The following is a 19125-nucleotide window of genomic DNA, read 5'->3' as shown; positions in this document are numbered from 1 at the left end:
GAAACATCAGCAATCCCATTCAACCAAACCGGCTTTAGGAAAAACATGGGAACGACTACAAATATTCTAGCCTTGTCACTTCTGATTGACTCAGCGCTAGAGGGAAAACAGCCCCTATACCTGTGCTACATCGATTATAGCTCGGCCTTTGATCGCGTAAATAGAAATCTGCTGTGGCAAAAACTAGAGAGAATGAAAATCCCTTCAACTCTGCTGAATCAACTAATCCTCCTACACAGTGACACGTGGGTCCAAGTCAAACTAGGAAATGGCGACTTTTTAACTAAGAAAATTCCAACCAGCACTGGAGTAAAGCAAGGATGCGTGCTAGCGCCAACTTTATTTAACCTTTTCATGGCCGACCTGTCAACTGTACTAAATGAAAACAACTCACACGCACCAAAATTAGGGGGCACTCAGCTGTCTAATCTATTTTATGCAGATGATCTGGTGCTAATCAGCCGGACCCCGATTGGCTTACAGCGGCTCCTTGACATTACCTCGCAATACTCCAAAACAAACAAACTCAGCATCAACTACAACAAAACAAAAGTCATGTGCCTTAACTCCCACAAAAAGACATCAACATTCAGCTGGTATTGGGACGCAATGAAATTGGAAGTTACAAACAAATACCGTTACCTGGGAGTGATTATAGATCATAGGGGGAGCTTCACACCACAGCGAGAGGCGATAAAAAAGAGAGGCCTAATGACAGCTGTTTCTCTGAGGAATCTGAAAAACAAGATCACTGGTCCAAACTTCACCCCACTACTAAAACTGATCCAAGCAAAACTGATACCATCCATTACATACGGAAGTGAAGCAATGAGAGGCAGGGATGCTGGAACATTAGAAGGAGTAATAACAAGAGCGTTGCGGATGTTGTTTGGCCTCCCGAAGTACACTTCCCCGGCGCAGATCCGACTCGAGTTTGGGTTGGTAAAGGAAGAGCTTGCACGCAAGGGAGCATACCTCAAAAGCTGGTATAAAATCAGTAGGGGAGAGGCAAACACCCTCAACGCACTCCTATGGAGAGACCTACAAAGAAAAGACCACAGCCCAGCAAGGCTTTTTCTGGAGGAGGCAATAACACAACTGGGGGCGCAACAACTGTGGGATCTGCAAGGGAATCTGGCAAGCTTCAAAAAAGCAGTAAATAACACTGTCAGGAAAGAATCTCTCCTAAAAGACAAAGCTTCACTAACGGAGCGAGCACACGGCTGGTTAACTATACAAACGTACAAAAAACTCACACCACAGACATACCTTTTGACCAGTTTTACCAAAAAAATAAAAGAGTCATTCCTAAAACACCGGCTAGGAGTATTGCCCTCAGCAGACCACATGGCCCCTTGGCTACGCCCACCAAAGCCAGCAAAATGCCGCCTGTGCGGGAACCACGAGGAAAATATTGTACACCTCATCACAATCTGTAAAGATCTGCAGCAAGACCGCAGGAACCTGTTGAGACCCCTATTCAATAAAAAAGGAATCAGGTCATGTAGACAGGCATCCCTGGCTTGCTTCTCGAGTGATGATGTCCAATTGGCCTGCCGACTGGTAAAATACTTCAAAGCCGTAGAAACCAGAATTAATACAAGGAAAGAACAAACGGACAAAGACAGTGCCCCCTCCACACTCCTAGAAACAAAACATTAAGACTGCATAGAGTCATAACCGGCTAACAAAACTAAACAACTGCGGATCACTAGAAGTTACGAGCACACAGGGAAAAGGATGGGCTTACTTCCATAAGGAATGCGGACCTCAAATAGGCCCTTGAACGGGAAAGGAGGCAAGGACTGACAAAAGGAACCTTCTCCGAGGAAACGCAGAAGTTCCCAGTGGCAGACAAACACTTCCTTTTCTTGTGTTTTTAACAAATTTTAATCCAATTTTTACTATTATCAAAAATGAAGCTCTTGTCTCAAAAATGTTCTTAACTTTTTATTTCTGTCGGTTTTTGTAATGGTTTTTATTAACTGTACAATAAAGTTAAACTCAAACAACATATAGCAAACTCAAGATTTTTTGTATCGACTATTAAAATAAGTGTTTCTGTTTTTATTTAATGTCCCCGCTGCAGCATATAACTATGATTGAGAAAAGGGAACATCCTGACTGACAGCATCTCCTGGCTTGTTTTCAAAGTGTATTCTAATTTGCCTTATCACCCAGACAGGGAACTAACTTTAGAAAAGCACAGTGGAAATCCTAGTCACAACAAAAAATGATACGTATTCAAAGATTGGCAAAACATTACTATGAACTGGGGGTGCCTCATTGGCATGGAAAGCTGGAGTGTGTGAAGACATATTGGTGAAGCTAATCAGATTAGTGTGTTCACTAATTTTTTCGTTTGTGTATCCTGAGTTCCAGAACTCATAGTGAGCGAAACCTAACGGGAAGTGAGATCCACTACATTTGTTTTCACTGATATATACTTACACTACTTAAAACATTTTTTTAAACTATTTTAATTATTATTTTTAAATTATTTTAACCAAACCTCTCTCTCCTTTCCAGGATTTATTCCTACCACATCCTCTCACTGCCAGTCAGAGTTCTACTACTTTTTTATTTCGAGAGACTTTGGCCTCCGCTTAGTATTTCCCCTGTTTACACCCACATCTGACCTTGGAAACAACATAAATATCTGAAGAAAGAATACCAATGAGATTTCAAAAGAGGGACTGTTCCAGAAACAGTAAAATATGAAAAACCAAAGTAACTTGGGGTGAGGATAGCTGGCCGTGAGAAGATTTTAAAAAAATCAATCCATGCGCCTTTTGGGTATCAAAATAATAATACGACAATTAAAAACGCCTTGTGCTGCATTTACAGGAATGCAAGATATTAAGTGTATGTTCCTTAAAAACTTTGGGGGATATGTACAATGAAGTGGTGGAGCATGTTGTTAGCCTCCTTGGCTTAATGACACGCTCCGCCGCTTCAAAAATGCAAGGCTGCACCACATTTACAAAAATGTGGTGCAGCTTTGCGTTTCCCTCTGCAATGGCGCTAAGTTTAACCACTTAGCGCCAACGCAGGCACCCTTGCACCAGAGTGCAAGGGTGTTTGTGTGCAGGGGAGGATTGTTTATGTGTAGGAAGGTGTCCATTTCTGCACATAAAGAATCCTAATATGCCATTTTGTAACGTTCATGTGTGCTGCTTCGTGCAGCACACATGAATGTTACAAAATGTTTTTTTTTTCTTTCAAAAGGTTTGTTCATGTACAGGACGGGACACCTCCCTGTACATAAACAAACCATGGCATTTTGCTTTTTCCATGTGTGCTACACAAGGCAGCACAAATAGAAAAAGCAAAAACGAGGAGAAATAATTGATTTCTCCTTGCTTTGCCAACTTATGTTGGTGCTACCTCCTATGCACGCCTTCCTTGTACATAGGGGGCAGCGTCAAATACAATGGGTATTGCGCGGTGGAACGCCGACCACAACACCCACCGCACACCCCTTTCAAGCTAAGTTAGCGTGAAAGGGTGCCTTATGTACAAGGCAGCTTTAAGTGGCTTAACGCTATCTTGTACATAAGGCAAGGCCCCTATCGCCACGGGAACGTCACAAAAAGTGACGTTCCCCTGGCGATAGGGGCTTGTACATATGCCTCTTTGTGTCTTGTTTACCATTACGTATTTATAATATTATCTAAGGTACTGCACGCACTTGAACTCAATTTAGGTCTGACATGATGGTGTGTACCTTTACTGACAAATTATTGCGTACAATATGGATTACACAACCTAAAGGGGCGGCTGCTCTGTAGAATGGTGATGTGACTGGTTAAGAGAGATATGCAGCATCTTGCCTCAGGAATGGAGCGCACATCTATTAAATGCTGACTCACTATCTGTTCTTTTAATTGGTAGCCCACTCGCACTGACAGAAACAAAGTGTGTTTGTACAGAAAGCACTTTGAGGTACTGTTTGTTGTGATAGCTATGTGACCCGTGTCATTGCCTGCCTTGCGGGCTGGAGTCCTCTTGTTTTCAAAGGAGATGTTGCAGTGATTAATTGCTTTGAAGCAACTGAAAACAGATGCTGATAGGTCGGCATGGTAAACGAATTGAAAGAAACTTGAGAAGTGGTTGCAGATAGGGAAAAAAAGAACATGCATGAATGCATCACAATGAAAATAAGGAACTACAAAAAATAAATGCATGTTTACCGCAGGAAAAGAATAAAGAACGAAAACGAATGTGTTGTATTTTCTTGTAATGTTAGCCCATGGGAAATGGGAAGATAAAAAGTGCCTGGTTACGACCCTGGTGGAAGGAATACTCCATCCCAAACGTGACCCTTTGAGATAGCCTCAGAGCAACATAAAATGCCATAGGCAACCAATACAACTCTCAGTCTGTTTGTATGGGTGATTATTATGTATTGGGTGTCTATAGTTCTGTGTGCCTGGCTGCCAGTTTCTCTGCTGGTAAATGTGTATGGAGGATTATGTTTGCGTGTGTTGGTCTGTGTGCATATGAATGTATGCTGATCCATTAGCATATTTTCACGTATGCTCATCTATGGCAATGTGTGCATAGATGCTGCTAGACTGCATGTGTGTATGCACAGTATAAACGTCACAATCCATTCTGTCAATATTTGTTTATATAGTGCTTCCAGCCGTATTTTGTCTTCTTTCTCAAATTCTGTCCCGGATCATAAAGTGTGCATCCACTGAAAGTGTAATTATTCAGCTATTCACTTAACTTCAATCTCCCCCGCAGACAGGTGTCGAACATGGAGAAAGTCAGCTTGTTATCTAAGTCCTGCATCAGCACAACTCTGCATATTCATCCTTGTAATACGTTGAGTTATAAGGGTTACCAAGAACTAACAGCACATGATATATGCATTAAGAAATAAAAAGCAGTATTCATGCTTATTAAGCTATCTACTATATGCAACTCTAATACATTAAGAGGTGTGCTGATCTTATTCAATCCAAGTTGAGAGCTAGCAAAAGGAATAGTCAGAAAGGGCCTTAGGGCTGAATTTAATACAAGTTATTTGCTGTTTGTGAAGGTTATACTGGCTTTCCACTGTAGGACCGTGGCTGAACTATAACAGCTATATGTTTAACAAGGGGATCCCATAACTTTTAGAGAACCTGGGGTAATATATTATACTAAAGGAATAATGGTTCGGTAGGACCTTAGTCTCCGTAGTGAAGTGAAATGTTTCCGTAGTTGAAGACAACACATTTATTAAATTACCAAGGCATATAAAGAACATGCAGAAAAACGATGCTATATTGAAATTAATTTATTCCTTGGATGTTTTCATCAATGTTATACTTTTTTTCAAAAGATCCGGTGCTCACTCTTAATCGAAAAGGGGGTGCAGTAAAATGTGATAAGCGGAGGTGACACTAGTGGCTTGAAGCTACTTGGGAGTCTATATAAGACATATAACAGCATACTTATATCAACTCTGTTCACACTGTATAAATCCATTTTAAGGAGTCATATGTCTTTTTATGTGTGTTGCACTTTACCTTTTGCCTCTGTATCACTTTTCACTGCACCCCTTTTCACTTAAGTGTGAGCCCCGTAACTGTAACAGCGCCATGGAGGTCAGTGCCCACCCTTCAGCATTTACATGCAGTCATTCAAACACTAGCCAGATATCATCACTTGTCACAACGCCAGCGGGGTCTGTAACTGCACTCAATGATATCTGTTGTTTCATGCCAATTCTTGACTTCCAGGCTGTTCTTTTTATTGGAAGGCACTACAGTATTTTTCGAGATCTGGCATTAGCCAAGACATTTTGATTTTATTAAAATTATATATATATATATACTATACTTTTAGACTCCTTTTAACAAGCCCTCTTCATCTATTGGTTTGTTATTTTGTCTTAGACGATGATGACTGGGTGGAGGTGATGATGGCCCCTTGGGCTTTAGCGATATCAATGAGATTACGCTGCATCCAATTCAAATACCTCCATAGGATCCACTGTTCCCCTGAACACCTCTGGCCCATGGTCCGAGCCCTCGACCCCGCCACCCCGCATGTCTGCGCTGTGGGACTGCTCCTGGTGCTTTTGACCAAGTTATTTGGACGTGCCCAGCTGCGCAGGCATATTAGATGCTGATAACTGGTCGCAGGGGCCGGGTGCTGGGAATCCCCCTGGAACTTTATCCCAAAATAGTGCTCTTGGGGATAATGGAATCTGTGGGAGTCTCCAGAGCTATCCGGGCACGTCTGGCAATGGCGTATCTCGTAGCCAAAAGAAATCTGGCTAGACAGTGGCGGGATGGGCAGGGCCCATCTCTACAGGAGTCGGTTCGAGGCATTGATTCCTGTGCCGCTCTCGAAAAACTGGCATATATAAGGCAAGGGGGGTTCCACAAGAGTTTGACCAAATCTGGGACACGTGAATTGAGAAATCAGACTGTTGATGTTCTGCTCAAATGTTACGGTGATGTATGCCTCCACTGCAGCAGTTGTGATGATATATATTTTTGATGTCTCTAAGAGTAATGTTCAGTAATGCGCTTGGTTAGTCCACTGTTTTCTACTGTGGCCCACGTGGCTCGAGTTCCAAATGTGTTGTGTTCATGTTGCTAACCAATAAAAGCAATAAAATGTGTCCAAAAAAAAAACCTGACAAGTGGTCTATGACATCCTCTTTATACACTTTATTCTGTACCTGCTTGCCTCTTTGGGTTTCAGGTGTTCAGAGCTATGTGTGGAGATCTTCCTCATTTTCTGACTTGGCCTACTACGTGAGCAGAAACAAAAGAACAGAGCAGTATATTTTTTGGTCTTTTTCTGTTTCCTTTAACTGAGCTTGTGTGCGCTTGGGTAAGTTTGAGCAGGTGTTGGCTGTGCTGCGTGTGACGGGGAAATGCATTGCTGCCACCTGTTTTTCGTAGAGTTTAATTTGGAAAAATAAACACGGGAGCCCAAGCCTGGAGCTGACAAATTCCGGGGAGACCACCATGTTTGTCTGGTCTTGATTTTTCTTCATGGTTCTTTTGATCATCATGCTCTTTTTCCTCCTTGCTTTCTCCCTTTGGCAATGTTCTCCTATCTTTTGCTTCATTCTTCTTTCTCCCTTGTCTGCTGTTCAAGGTCAAATTCTGAAGATGAAGAATAAGTGCTGCTCCCCAAACTGAGCACAGGTGTCCACCACCAGCAACCATCTGCATAAATTAAACCTATGCTTTTAAAAGGAAGCTTGTCTATGACTGATGTAGGAGAGATGCTTGCACTCCTGTCCGTGTGATATGTGCTTGTGCTTTACATTTGAAGGAAGGAGGTTCACATAGTTGACAGGAGCTCCCTCACTTTGCATGTCAGGACATCTAGGCACATACCTGCAATTAGAACACTGAAAGTATAAACTCCAGAAAGCATTGTGCCATCGGTTAAAAAGAAAATTTGAAGTGCTGAAGGTGTAACTCATGGTTTGAAGTTTCTTGGCAGCTGCATATAGCTTTTCTGCTGTATGTGCTGCATGTGTATATGTGAAGTATGATGTACTTGCACAGAATGCAAGAAAAGTAATCTGCAATTGTATCTAGTACAGAATAAGGCAGGTAACCTAGTCTAATGCAATCTAATGACTAGCAAAATATAGAAATTGTATTCTAAATTAGGGTAACAAAATAAAAGGTGCACAACAAGCAGTTGAGAGACTTCAAAATATGAGGCACTAAGGACTTCACCATCGAAAAGGCACTGGTGTACTGTGCCCATCAGTGAAACTCCAGCAGTGATAAGTTTTAGAACATCCCATGCTGATATTCAGTGCGTGATTGGTTGCATGCTCTGTGCAACGAGGAGAAGCTGCCAATGCCTCATATTGTTATGTATTGGTATCTACATAGAACATTCTATACCTTTTGCAAGACATAGTGTGCCGTAATGTTATTTCTACCTTAATGAAGCTTGAGAAGAAGGCCGTACTGAACATGCTGGCTCCGATTCACAAAGGAAACATACAATTCTTAGTACGTTTACAGTATTGAATATGTTTACTTTTTTTCGGTATTCACAAGCTTCGAATGTAAGTTACTACTACTAAAAAAAAACAGTAGTTAGTCCAGCACTACACATGGCCAACCACTAGTACTACAACAGCCTCCATAGAAAATAATGAAGAAAGGGACTTAAAATAAAACCCCATAGGAAATTATGTTTAATTAAATTACATTATTTAAAATACTAAAAAATATTAATAATATTAATACCTATATAGTTCACATTTATTAATTATAACATATTTTAACAACCTATTTTAAATTTAAAAAAATAATGTACCAATAAATTGTATTTAAAAAATAATCAATAAATTTAAATTAATTCTATACATCACTTTTAATAATTGTTAAAGCCCATAAACAACTTTTTTTTTCTTTGGGTGGGAATTTATGTTCATATTATTTTTAACTATTTTTATAATTTAATTTAAAATTATTTCCTAACGGGTTTTGTTTTAAATTTCTGCCTTCATTATTTTCTATGGGACAGTGCAGCAGTGCCAGTGGTTGGCCATGTGTAGGGCTGGACTTACTACTGTTTTTAGTAGTAACTACAGTATTAACACCTTCGCTGCGGCGGCTATTCCGCTGCAGCGCTAAGGGGGGGGGGGCGCGGCGCTAAAACCGCTCCATCACCAGCCTCGGGTGAGCTGTGCTGATGACGGAGCGGTTCCGTCATGGCCCCGCCTGCTCAATAGAACGCCCAGCGCAGGCGCGGAATCCAATCTAATGAGAGCACCTGTGCATGCAGGGCTGGATTAACCATGAAGCAAAATAAAAATGTGCTTAGGGCATCAAAGGAAGAAGGGCACCACAGAAATGTTTCACTGTGGGATTTACCATGGACCATATGGTGCAAAACTGCAAATGGTGTAGCTGAACCTATAAATCAAGTGGAAGTATACAAAAATCAACATTATTTTCCACCTTACTATAAGTTTTGTTTCATTTAGAAAAAGACAATTTTATTTTATGGTTCATATTTTGAATTAGATATATATGGGGGCACCAAAATCTTTTAAGTGCTTAGGGCCCCTAAAGGTCTTAATCTGGCCCTTTATGCATGCCTTAAGTACTGTTTATACAGCATTCATAATAGGGCATGGTGCAAAGTGACTTTTCCCGAAAATGACTTTGCTTTAATTGAGAATTGGAGACTCCTATAATTGTGCATTGTTAGAACTGGGCTAGGGACACTTGTATCTGTCTCGTCAGGCTCATGTTTTCCAAAATGTGCAGGTATACAGACATAGAGGGCTTTTGGGCAGCCCTTCTCATCCAATTGGTTGACATTTCAATAAATAAATGGTGTGTTCAAGTGTCATTCACACTTTGCTGCAATCCACTACAATATAAGAGCATGAGGCCATTGAGCAGCCCACTTCATTCTGTCTGAAGCTGCGAGTGGTGGCATGAGGCCTGAACTCATGCGCGCTGGCACAACACACGGATTGGACTTCAGTGTGAGTGAGGGCTGATGTATATGGGCTGTTAGGTCGCTCCTTTGCTTTAGTGTGCTTTGCAAAGTTTTTTGCATATGCTTGCAAAGTAAATAAATACCAAAAACATAGCACGCTTGCCAACGCCACATCCATTGGCTTTACCAATGGTTGTCTTATTATAGAAAAACAGCAGATTTTTGCTATGTTGCTAAACTCCGTGTGTAATATGCACTGCATCAATTCTTTCATTGCCTCCTTTCATTTTACGAAAACGTTATGTTATCAATTTTTGCATGAGAGAAAAGTTTATGTGATCTGGCGCTTCGAGACATTTGCCCGGTGAAAGGGTGTATACTTCCTGGCGGGCACGCATCCAAAATGTCAACACCTCCTGTTCCCAAGCAATTCCTCGGGCGGCCACGACGCGTTCAGAATGTTGATGCATAAGGTAAAGCAACGCGCAGGCTTCAGATCCCAAAGTATTCAAGACTGCGACTTGTGCGGGGGTGCTTAGATACTGAGGAGGGAGGCGCGGGGGTGTTCCATTACCGAGGACCGAGCCTCAATACAAATGATGGTCTCCCTTCGTATTAAAGATTACGAAAAAATACCGCGCGCTGTGGGGCTGTGTTTGCATTCTCTGGCAGGGCCTCGAAGGCAGGCCTTTCTGAATTAGAAGCGCTTAAGACCCGAGGCATAGGTGCACGCTGTGCTATACTACACTGCTTCTCAAGCTTTCCACAGTCTGTTTGTCTTTAGCAACCCAAGCTCGGAGGTTCTTGCATCGGGTGTTTGTGGGGTGGTTGGTAACACGGCCCAAACTTTTTAGCATGCCCTCAAATGTGCTGGTTAAAAGCTGTGTGGTAAAGCCGGAGGTGTTACTGCAGTGTGGCAATAATATAACTGCTTTAGGAGGCACTGTATTACCCAGAATTCAGAGATACAGTGATACAAATACAAAAAAACATCTGCTGCACGCATTACGCCAGCCTTGTGCTGCATTACGCCAGCCGTGTGCTGCATTACGCCAGCCTTGTGCTGCATTACGCCAGCCTTGTGCTGCATTACGCCAGCCATGTGCTGCGCGCATTATACAGCCTGGTGCTGCATGCGTTAGACCAACCTGGTGCTGCATGCATTACACAAGCCTGGTGCTGTATGCGTTAGATCAGCCTAGTGCTGCATGCATTACGCCAACCTCGTGCTGCACGCAACACGCCAGCCTTGTGCTGCATGCATTACGCCAGCCTTGTGCTGCACGAATTACACCAGCCTTGTGCTGCACGAATTACGCCAGCCTTGTGCTGCACGCATTACACCAGGCTTGTGCGGCACGCATTACGCCAGCCTTGTGCTGCATATATTACACCAGCCTTGTGCTGCACGCATTACGCCAGCCTTGTGCTGCATGCATTTAGCCAGCCTTGTGCTATATATATTACGACAGCCGTGCTGCATGCATTACGCCAGCCTCGTGCTGCATGCATTACGCCAGCTTTGTGCTGTACGCAATACACAAGCCTTGTGCTGCATGCATTACGCAAGCTTTGTGCTGCATGCATTACGCCAGCCTCGTGCTGCGTGCATTACGCCAGCCTTGTGCTGCATGCATTGCAGCAGCCTTGTTCTGCATGCATTGAAACAGCCTTGTGCTGCACGCATTACACCAGCCTTGTGCTGAACGCATTACACCAATCTTTAGCTGCATGCACTACGCCAGCCTTGTGCTTCATGCATCACACAAGCCTTGTGCTGCACGCATTACAGCATGCATTACACAAGTATTGTGCTGCACACATTACACCAGCTTCGTGCTGCATGCATTCCACCAGCCTCATGCCCTATGCATTACGCCAGCATTGTGCTGCGTGCGTTACACCAGAATTGTGTGTGATGCAAGCATTACATCAGTTTTGTGGTGCATGAATTACGCCAGCATCATGCTGCATGCATTATGCCAGCCTTTGGCAGAATGCATTACGCCATCCTTGTGCTTCATCCATTACGCCAGCCTTGTGCTACATGCATTAGACCAGCCTTGTGCTGCATGCATTACCCCAGCCTTGTGCTGCGTGCATTACCCCAGCCTTGTGCTGCGTGCATTCCGCCAGCCTTGTGCTGCGTGCATTCCGCCAGCCTTGTGCTGCATGCCTTACGCCAGAATTGTGATGCATGCATTAGATCAGCCTTGTGCTGCTTGCATTACGCCAGCCTTGTGCTGCTTCCATTACGCCAGCCTTGTGCTGCTTCCATTACGCCAGCCTTGTGCTGCTCCCATTACGCCAGCCTTGTGCTGCATGCATTACGCCAGCCGTGTGCTAGGTGTAATTTCTGAGAAGTACATAAGACCAACGGGTTCTTCGAATCCTAGGAGGGCAGAAAGCCTACCATCTGAGCAGGGCCTGTCCTCCGCCCCTCATGGCACCGGGCTGCCTGGCATTCCCAGAGATGCCCGTCTGCTTGGCGGGGATCTCTCTGCCTCAAATGCACACGCAGGTGCACTGCAGAGAAGGCAGTTTGCAAGTGGGCACCAGGACTTTTGGTCCCTTTCAGCGATTGTAAACACCTAGAGAGAGAATCTGTTTTAGTAAGCAACTGCCTCCAAGGCAGTGGGAGCTGTCTCCCTTAGAGTTGGGGGCACTGTTGTTTCTTCACTGCCAGGACCACCGGGCCTTGCAAAGCATGCTATTGCAGGGACTTTCAATCATGGTTTCTCTTCCCTTAACAGAGGGGTGTGTCCAGCGCTGTGGCTAGTTGCCCACTAGAGAGCAAGCAGGTCAACAGGTGATGCCAGGGTCTCCGCTGGCAGAGTCAGCTGAAGCTCCCCCGGCGGAAGTCCTGCTGCTCCCCACTTGTAAACGGGGAAGGAGAACAGCCAGGTTGGAGGAGGCATCGGTCCCAAGTCCGCCAACCTCTAACCGAGAGAGACCCTGTATCTGCAAGAAATGTGCATTGCTAATCTAGAGCTGCATGGCGCTACGTAAATGAATATTATTGTTATCACTGAACAAAGAGGTCGGTCATCATCGAAAGAATGATAACTAACACAAACACTCCCTCCCTCGCCTGTTCAAACTGGCTTCCCCCACCAAAGTGCTCAGCAAAAGCACTGCCTTACCTGACACCACAAATGTAGTGTTCAGCTGTCCACCACAAACACCGCGCACTGGGGACACACAGAGTCCATGCCTTTGCCCAGGTAAGCAGCTCTGGCCACAAGCCAAAAAGTATGTTTTGTTATGTTAAATGTGTCTGTGTCTGTGTCTGGTCTCTCTCTCTCTCTCTCTCTCTCTCTCTCTCTATATATATATATATATATATATATATATATATATATATATATATACTCTCTGTCTCAGAAGTCCCTTTTATCTCTTGGCCCTTCTTCGTACAGAACGTGGTTTTCCAGTTGTCTCTGCCCCAGGCTGTCCATTGAGCCGAATGTTTATTTGTTCTCTCTGCTTGTCAGCTGCAAGTTGTAAAGTACCATAAAGTCCGTGTTGGTCTGCCGAGTACACTGATGCTCCTAAGGCATGTTCGAGGCTTTACAAGCCTAGGTAAATAAGTAAAGTAATATGTTCTTCCCGGGACATGGAGATACTGATATTACAGCAACCTCTCAAACATGAAAGTGACCGGATTCACGTGCACTTCCGCTTGTGCATTCAGTGCAGGTGCAAACATCAGGAAGCGTGGCAGTTCTGACGGGCGCGCCAGAGGCTTAGGACCTGAGGCGACAGGCATTCTTTGAGCAGTCATTCGCATTCTCAGCACCGCTGCTGCATCCTTCATTCCACTGGGATGCCAACCTTACAATGGCATTGTTTAACAAGGTCATAAGCAGACTAGTCATTGTTGATTTTTGGATGCTACATTTATATTGCATGCATAGTGCTCCCAGAGTGTAGTAACCATCAACAGCCAATTCACTACTACTAATAGGAAGCCTACATTCCAGCGCTCCAGCCTATAGCACATCACCACCAAAGACGATACTGTCAGGTAAAAAGTCAAACCCAATATCACTCTTACCTGTTCTCCAGCAGAGTCATGCAGACCACCTCTCGCACCCCGGGGTTGGTGGCCTTCTCCAGGGAGCAGTCCTGCAGGTTCCAGGTGGCCACCCTGACCACGGGCTGGCCGTCCCGCACCCCAGCGAACACTTCCACCGGGGGGCGGGTGGAGATGAGCTGCGTGGGGCCCCCGGGAGGGAAGTCCAGGTCCTCGCTCTGCAAGCTGAGCGAAGTGGGGCTGGGGTGCGGCCTGGCGGTGAAGTGCAGCCCCCCGTTATTGGTGGCCGTGGCGGTGGAGGGCGGCCTGGACTTCTCCACCGACACGTGGTGCCTGATCCTCTCCAGGAAGGAGGCGCTGACAGAGCCCACCTTGGCCAGGTCCTCCACGCTGCGGAAGGGCCCGTGCTCAGTGCGGTAGTGCACGATGCCGCGCGCCACGGCCTCGGTCACGCCCCGGAGGCTCATCAGCTGCGCGGCCGTGGCCGTGTTGATGTTGAGTCTCGCTGAGGAGACGGAGGACAGGCGCTGGCGCTCCTTCCTGAGGGAGGCGCTGGGGGAGCGCTGTCCCGAGCCCCCCCGGCCGGTGCTGCCCACGCAGATCTCGAACTTCACCTGCTCCAGCTTGGCGGCCCCCACCCCGCTGACCAGCGCCAGGTCCTCCACCTTCTTGAAGCCCCCGATGTACTCGCGGTACTCCACGATGCTCTGGGCCACGGCGCGCGTGACCCCCGGCAGCGTCATCAGCTCCTCCTCGGTGGCCGCGTTGATGTTCAGCCGCTCCGGGTTCGCCGCCAGGATGTTGCTGAAGTTGCAGGCCGCGCTGAACTTGCGGCTGCTCTGGCAGAAGTCGGACGGGTCCCTGGGGATGGAGCGGTGGCAGCCCAGGTTGCCTCCCATGGTCCTTCACCGGGGCGAGGGGTGCACTTCTACGGGCTTCAAGGTCCAAACATCCACCGGAGAGGGATCTGAGGGTTCTCAATCAAAATACAGTATTTCATTTGAAAAATAAGATTTGTCTGGGGAGATTCGATGAAAGTAAAAGGACAAATAGGACTGGCCAAGGTGTGAGGCCAGGGTTGTTCACCGTTATTAATAAAGTAACTTAGCTACTAAAAGTTGTGAGTCAGCACACTGGATGCAAACTCGTCCAATGCGGTCTTCTTAGCCACCGATTCGATGATGTGCAGATGAAGCATCCGAGGCATTAAAATTAATTACTCAAAGCTAAGCTTTAGGGAGCGGGGCGGGACTCTAGCTGACACCGCGCGTGCTACTGGCACCATAAATCATTAAAACCCCTCAAGTTCCTTTGCAAGAGTGGCACCGGCCGCGTCTCCAAGAGGCAGGAAAGTGAAGCCGGGGTCAGGGTGACTGGCACGCAGCTTCTGTGGGATGCCGGCTGGGCGACAGCAGAAGCCGCATCTCTGCAGCGTGTGGGCTTAACCTGCGGCAGGGTCGTGCACGCACCTCACAGCAGGTCAACTGTCTCTCGCTGCCTCTTGATGCCAGGCGCGTGCAGCGAAATCCGTGCAAACAAACCACTCTGCAGCTCCTTTCCGGGCGACGTCTGCCGGAAATCAGGTTTCAGAAGCTTCTGTCCTCGCAGACGACCACGGGACACTTTCCCTCGTCTCTTCAGAGGGCGCCCGCACCGCAGGCTCTCTGTCAGTCTACGCCGAGCAGCTTACTGTTTTAAAGTGTGTGCAGCTTGTCCCTGCAGGCAGCAGAGGCGGTGCGGGGGAGGAGCCTAGCCGGCAGGGGCGGGGCGCATACAGCGTGCACAGAGCCGCGGCCTCCCTTGCAGCCGGTCACATGGGCCACACTGGTTGCTGCTGGCTGGATCTGTCCGAACAGCGCGCGCTGCCCACTGCCTGTGCCACCCAGCTGGGCGTGCTGGCGAATGCCTTCTTGCTGCAGTAGGTAGAAGGAGTGTAAGTGAATGGAAAGCTATTATTAACTGCCGCTCGAGCTGCTTGTCGTAGAATAATAAGCGAAGCAGAGACAGTAGAGCATTATGCCTGCCTGGTAAGAGAGAGATTTTGATGAAAATATCTAGGAATTGATTTTCCCCATTGGTTTACATTAAAGTGGAGGATATTTTAACCTGAAGACTTATAAAACAAAGCCATTTTGGGCTTAACATATTGTGTCTCCCTCCTGAATAGGGATAGTTGGCATGTTTAGAAGAGGTTTGCGGTGAAGATTCCACCATGGGCCCCAGTGGGTGCTACAGCGGGGGTTGTCACTCACTCACCTAACTCTCAAATTGTAGGAGCAGAATATATGTCTGATGCTAAATGTACTTCCACTTTAAATTATTTAGACAAGTGTATGTAATGAAACACATTTTACCACCTTATCAAAATACAAACCTATTAGTCTTACACTGAAAATGAGGCTGGCATCTTCAAATACCCAGTTTATTTATTTTTGCATATTTATACAGCACAGACTTGTGCTGCAGCACTTTACAATACAAATATTTAATTACATGGAAGTTACAGATGGTTTAAAATTAACAAATACTACACAAATAGTCGCAAAGTTCGAGAATGACTGAAAGGTAGATTGTAAAAGAAAAACAAAATGTACAAGAGATATATACAGCAGTGAAAAGGTCGAGGCAGTATAGATGTCTGTGCCAAGATTATTTGCAATGCTTTAGCTAAAATATTGTTGGAGGAGAAGGGCTTTCAGGTCTGATTGAAAGTCGCCAGCGAGGATGTTGCAGGTATTTAGAGGTAATGAGTTCCAGATTCTGGTTGTGCTACCTGAGAAAGATTGTGCCTAGAGCCGTTTCTTTTTAAAGGGTGAGGGTTCTAGCATCATTCCTTTGGAGTTTCACAATGGTCTACAATGATCAACATCGTCTCTTACACTTACATCCAACTGACCCTCTCCCTCACCAGCGAACCCAACATCACCAAACACAACTTCCAAGAAGGGATGAAAGCTGTCGTCATCTGGGTGAAGAATAGCTGCCTGAAACTCAACTCAGAAAAGACAGAAGTCCTCATCCTTGGCTTTACCCTCTCCACATGGAACAACTCCTGGTGGCCATCCGCCCTCGGAATTCCCCTTACCCAGACGGACCACGCCCAAAACCTCGGCATCATACTAGACTCATCACTCACAATGAACCGCCAGATCAACACCGTTCCTCGACCTGCTTTAACACCTTTCGCATGCCCCGAAAGACTTTCAGATGGAATCCAAGCAAGCAAAAAAAAAAACAGTCACACATGCATTCATCACCTGCTGACTGGACTACAGCAACACACGCTATGCCAGAATCAATAAGAAACTCCTTCGCAAACTCCAGACTGTCCATAATGCCGTAGTCAGACTGATCCTCAACATCACCCATCGAAGTCACATCACCAAACACCTGCGCGATCTTCACTGGCTTCCAGTCGAAAGAAGAATAACCTTCAAACACCTCACCCATGCATACAAGGTGCTTCACAACACTGAACCTGCATACCTGAACAGTCACCTCTCCCTTAACGCACGCAAAAGACACCTGCGATCAGCCCAGCTTTCTGTAGCCACTGTCCCTCGTATCAACAAGACTATAACAGGAGGAAAGTCCTTCACCTATCTCACAGCCAAAGCCTGGAACACTCTACCCATCTACCTCTGGCAATCTCCCACATTGCCCCTGTTCAGGAAGGACCTCAAGACCTGGCTCTTCCGATGACCCCAGCACACTACGGAGGCACCCCTACCTCCCTTCCCAGTGCCTTGAGACCCTCACGGGTGAGTAGTTGCGCTTTACCAACCCTAATTGATTGATCTATCGAATGGTCTAGAGCCGGCTGATAGTTTTAGTTTGTCCGCAGGTAATGAGGAGTGTGTAGAGCTTAATGGGTGACGCAAGCAATCTTGTAAATACTTCTGGCTTCAATTAGGAATCATTGGAGAGCGATCAGCATCAGTGTAATGTAGCCATTTCTGGCCATGGGGTTGATTCGGAATGTAGGTTGAGCCTTTTGTCTAGGATGACCCATAGAGAGTTGGCACTCTCAACAATGGTGGATTCGGGTTGAGAGTGACTGTGTCACCGGGAATTCCTGTGTGGCACTGGGTATGTCTAACTGATAACAATGGCAATGAGTTGTCTGCCTTTAGTGTCACACCATGAAGAGGGGTATTCATAAACATTGATTTATACATTCAACATTATTTCACAGTAATTAGCCTAAAGCACTCCCATAAAATACAATGTTAGATAAAGTCTAGTGAACGAAATACACTTGCTCAATCTTGGAGTCGGATAGACAGTCAAAGAAAACAAACACATTTATGTTATATAATTTATTAGCAGAGATAACACAGGATAGTATTGCTTACAGGTATGTGATACTGTGTCTTTCAGGAGTTGATAACTGTAGCATGTGCCTTGTAGACTGAGCACAACATAAGTACCATGTCCTAGAGGCCTGGGAGCAGGGGCATCGTCAACCCCTCCCCCCCTATTTAGCAGCTACAGCAGGGGTGAGGTTCAGAGGGGCCTCTTCTGTATGCATATTGACAGATAAAGGCTCATAATAAACATAACAGGGTGGGAGAGTGAGTGAGTGAAAGGATGGATGTAGAAGAGTGAATGGTGAGGAGATGGATGAGTAAAAGAGAGATGGATAGATGCATGGATTAATGAGGGAAAGGGAAAGAGGATGGACGAATCGATGGCTGAGAGAAAGTATGGATGGATGGATGGAATGAAAGGGTGGATGGATTAGTGAAAGGATGGATGTAGGGATAGATGAATGAAAGAATGGATGGCTGAGTGAAAGGGGGTAGATGGATGGCTGGATGAAAGGGTGGACGGATGGATAAGGGAAAGGGTGAATGGATAGGTGGATCAGTGGATTCACGAATGGGTCATAGGGTGGATGGATGAGTGAAAGGGAGGATGGATGGAGAGAAAAGGTGGATGGATGAACGAAAGGATAGCTGGATGATGTAAAGGATAGATGGATGGATGAAAGGAGGATGGATAAGTGAAAGGTTGGATGACTGAGTGAAAAGATGGATAGATGTATGTAAACGTTTGAAGATGGCTGGATAGGTTTGGATTTGGATTATGGGATGGATGGACATACAGACTGGTGAAAGACTGAATTATGGATGAATGACTGAATGGATGACAGAATGTAAAGGTGAAATGGTGGATATAAGTGGAGGATGGAAGAATCAAAGGATGAATGAATAAAGTCTTATATGGAAGAGACAAGCAAGCTCTTCTGGGGATGGCCGCAATGACTTGCTTAACTTGCTTTGTGCCACAAGACCTTTGGTTCAAAGTGGGGTGTATTTTATTTCTCTGGCTACTCCCTTGCCTGGGAGGCAGTCAAATAATCTTACTCAGAAAAGGAAGGGTGATGTTAGGAGTGGTCTAAATGGCAGTTGTTCAAATGAGCCAGCAGCATTTGGGTGCCAAACACCAGGAGCTGCCATGGTAGGTAATAAGGTGAACCCTTTTTCTGCCCTTCCAACTTTTAGAAATCAAGCACTTATAGAGAATGACATATATACGTTTTTCTCCTGCATTCCTTTTCCTTCTCCTCTTTGTTATGTTTGCTTTTTATGCCACTTCTAGGTGTTTTCATCTGTACCTGCATCTCACTGTCTTATGCCCTTTATTTT

General features: G+C 45.5%; 1 protein-coding gene across 1 annotated transcript in view; it reads right to left on the bottom strand.

Moving 5' to 3' along the window:
• Positions 1 to 15175, bottom strand: part of EEPD1 (endonuclease/exonuclease/phosphatase family domain containing 1) — a 311463-nt gene extending 296288 nt beyond the window's left edge. Inside the window, exon 1 of the mRNA XM_086964827.1 lies at positions 13496 to 15175. Within this exon, the coding sequence (XP_086820953.1) occupies positions 13496 to 14373 (878 nt within the window). The 5' untranslated portion in view covers positions 14374 to 15175. The remainder of the gene's footprint in view (positions 1 to 13495) is intronic.
• Between the last annotated feature and the right edge of the window lie 3950 nt (positions 15176 to 19125).

This window comes from Lissotriton vulgaris, chromosome 4_1 (assembly GCF_964263255.1).
Source record: "Lissotriton vulgaris chromosome 4_1, aLisVul1.2, whole genome shotgun sequence".
NCBI lineage: Eukaryota > Metazoa > Chordata > Amphibia > Caudata > Salamandridae > Lissotriton > Lissotriton vulgaris.
The sequence above is the reverse complement of the archived record's forward strand: the minus strand, read 5'-3'. Positions and strand labels throughout refer to the sequence as shown.